We start from the raw sequence: 2,657 nt of genomic DNA, 5'->3' as shown, positions 1-2,657 counted from the left end.
CGCGTGTGTGTATTGGGGTGTCCGCCTGCCCCACTTCCTCTTCTCCCTCTCCACCCCAAAAAGCGCGTGATAAAATTATCTAAAATCGAAAGCCTGCAAAGTTTACGTTTTCAGGGAAACGCGGGGCACGGAAGTGTTGCAGCTAGCGAGAACTGCGGGTTGCTTTCTCTGCTCCTCTCCTCGTCGCCAGCAGCTCCGATGGGATTCCCCGCCGAAATGCACATACCTTAAGGGGGTGAGGGAAGGGGGGAGGAGAGATCGCGGCGCTGGAGCGGCTCGGGGTCCAACGCGCCCCAGCAAGTCAGAGAGTCACCTGCCTCCTTCCAGTTCTGCCCTAAATCGCAAACCGAGCGATTATTAGCTGCGCCGCTGACCCTCAACGCGTCCCGACGACTTGTCGGAACACGAGCAAAGTCAACAAGGCGCTGGCGGCTGCTGGGCGCCGGATCTCCACTGCACACGGGCGCTTCTCCCTCCCTTGACAGCCCCGCACCCTCCTCCTCCTCCTCCCGCCGCTTCCCAGCCAGACGGACTTACCCATGGCTCGAGTTCAGGGCACCGAGCAGCGGGCTCCCTTTCGATCCCGGAGGAAGCGAAGCGACCGCGTCAGTCTTGCCTGTCGGCCTCCCGCAGCCCCGGCTGGAGAAGGCCCCGGCGGCCTACGGCGTCCACCGCAGGAGACGGCGGCGAGGGTGTCAAGAAAAAGGACCCCGAGGAAGTCACTTTCCCGATGCAGGAGACTTAAGTTCTGCATTTCAATCTCGCAGCAACGTGGGCTGGGCTGGGCTGGGCTGGCCGGGGCGTCTCTGGCTATCACTCACCAGGGGCACGCCCCCGGAGGGCGGACCTAAGGGGAAATCCGCCTTGCGATAGGTCGGCAGGAATGACAGACACTCTCTCCCTGGAAGGTTCTTCCGTTCGTTCTCGCAGGCGTGCTGCATCCAGCACCTGGATCCCCCATCCAAGGGCGACGCCACAGATATTTAACAGCTGCACGGTGGTAAGTTCGAGGGAAAGCGATACTGCGAAGGGCTCGATGCATTTATACGGCGAGTAGCACTCCAAGACGCCATGGGAAGGGCCCCCTTTTAGCTTTGTTTCCAGTCTCTAGAAACGTTCAGGAATCGCTAAGAGCATGTTTTTTGTGCTGTATACATGGGGCGGGGGATATACCCACGCAGGAATTAATATTTTCACATTTCAGAAGGGTCTTCTGTCCTGTAGCCCGCCGAAAGAATAGTGTGTTTTCCCCTGTTGTGAGCTTGGTTATAGGAACCTGTCAACACTATTAAGGGTCCAGCAGATGCCAGGCCAAGTGAAGAGTTAGAAATGCCATGTAAGGGTGGGGGAGTGGACATCCGTAGCGCCTCTCATCTGTACTTAGGAAAAATAAAGCAACTCTGGTTTTGTTTCTGTTTTCAATAAGTGAATACATCGATGGTGCATCCTTAACTGAGACTGGCACTGGGCACGCTGCTATCTCTCTATCCTCACATATAACCCTGCTCCACAAACACACATTTCTTTCACCGTTAAACTGGAGCAATTGATTTAAGTGGATTTCTGTGGGAATCGCTTCCCCTTAAGTGTATTTCAGGCGGCAGACTAAGAAAACGTTTAGCAGAAACTACAGCCGCCTGAAGGCACACCGCTGATGCGTCGCTGGTTGATGGGCAGAATTTTCCCTAGGCATCCACAGGTCCGTAAGCGTTTTTTCTTTCCTTTTGGTCTGTGATTCTTGCAGGGTCCTAGAACGAGAAGGTCACCGACTCATTAATTCCTCCCGTGCTTTAACTGTCGGCCTGTGCTTAAAACATGGCTCCCGCTCCAGCGACACGAACATCTAAATAATATTGTAGGTGTTAAGAGGGAGGGGAAAGTGTGAGAAAATGTTGGCTGAACTTGCGGCGAGCTCAGTTCTGAGCGACTTTCGTGGAGGTGAAAGACTGCACTGTGCGTTTTGGCTGGCGCAGTTGCGCTTCTGGATCGGGAGGGATAATATACAGCATATTGAGGCACAGCGCCAAGACATCCGCAGCGTGCACCGTAAGACCTCAGCCAGGCCGTCCCGAGCCTTTTTGCCCTCCCGGTACTAAGGGGAGCCGCGTTCGCTCCTCCAGCCCCCAGTTCACAAACCTCCTTTCGAAAATAGGTCCTAACTGGGCCTTCCTGCCAAGGGACGTCTTTTAGCGTCGAGTTGCTGAAGGAGAACTCATCCAAAATATACTAACGAACCCGTTAAGGGCGGCGGGTTAATTTAAAACACTCGGCAAGAGAAGTGAAAATCTGGCGAGGCGCTGCTTGCCAATGTCACTTTCAAAGGCGCGGGGGAACTGCCGGGCTGCTCGGCTGTTGCGAACCCGGCGCTGAATTGGGTTTGCATGGTGTCGCTTGCGTTGCAAGCAAGTCCAGTGCGACTAACCGGGAATGATTGACAGGGCAAACCCAAGGGGAACCCGAGGCGAAAGAAACGGCCTCGTCGCCGCCGCTCCGGATGGAAGAGGGACAGGGAGGGTCTTCCCTTATTTACAGGGGGACGTTTGTTTCGGAAAATCGAGTGAAGCCTTTGCTCTGAGCAAGACTAAATATAATTCTGGGCTGCCTTCCGGAACGTGCGTCGAGCCCTCTTGCACCTCAGCGCTTTTAGGCTAAACAAG

General features: G+C 55.1%; 1 protein-coding gene across 1 annotated transcript in view; it reads right to left on the bottom strand.

The window, feature by feature from the left end:
* Positions 1–2,383, bottom strand: part of PAX9 (paired box 9) — a 43,844-nt gene extending 41,461 nt beyond the window's left edge. The window contains exons 1-2 of the mRNA XM_044435774.1: positions 2,306–2,383; positions 822–1,107 (exon numbers count right to left, since the gene is read on the bottom strand). Of these exons, the coding sequence (XP_044291709.1) occupies positions 822–1,107; positions 2,306–2,383 (364 nt within the window). The remainder of the gene's footprint in view (positions 1–821; positions 1,108–2,305) is intronic.
* Positions 2,384–2,657: the final 274 nt, after the last annotated feature.

Source organism: Varanus komodoensis, unplaced genomic scaffold (genome assembly GCF_004798865.1).
Source record: "Varanus komodoensis strain SLA01 unplaced genomic scaffold, ASM479886v1 scaffold3, whole genome shotgun sequence".
Taxonomy (NCBI): Eukaryota; Metazoa; Chordata; class Lepidosauria; order Squamata; family Varanidae; genus Varanus; species Varanus komodoensis.
This window is presented reverse-complemented; position numbering and strand designations above follow the sequence as displayed.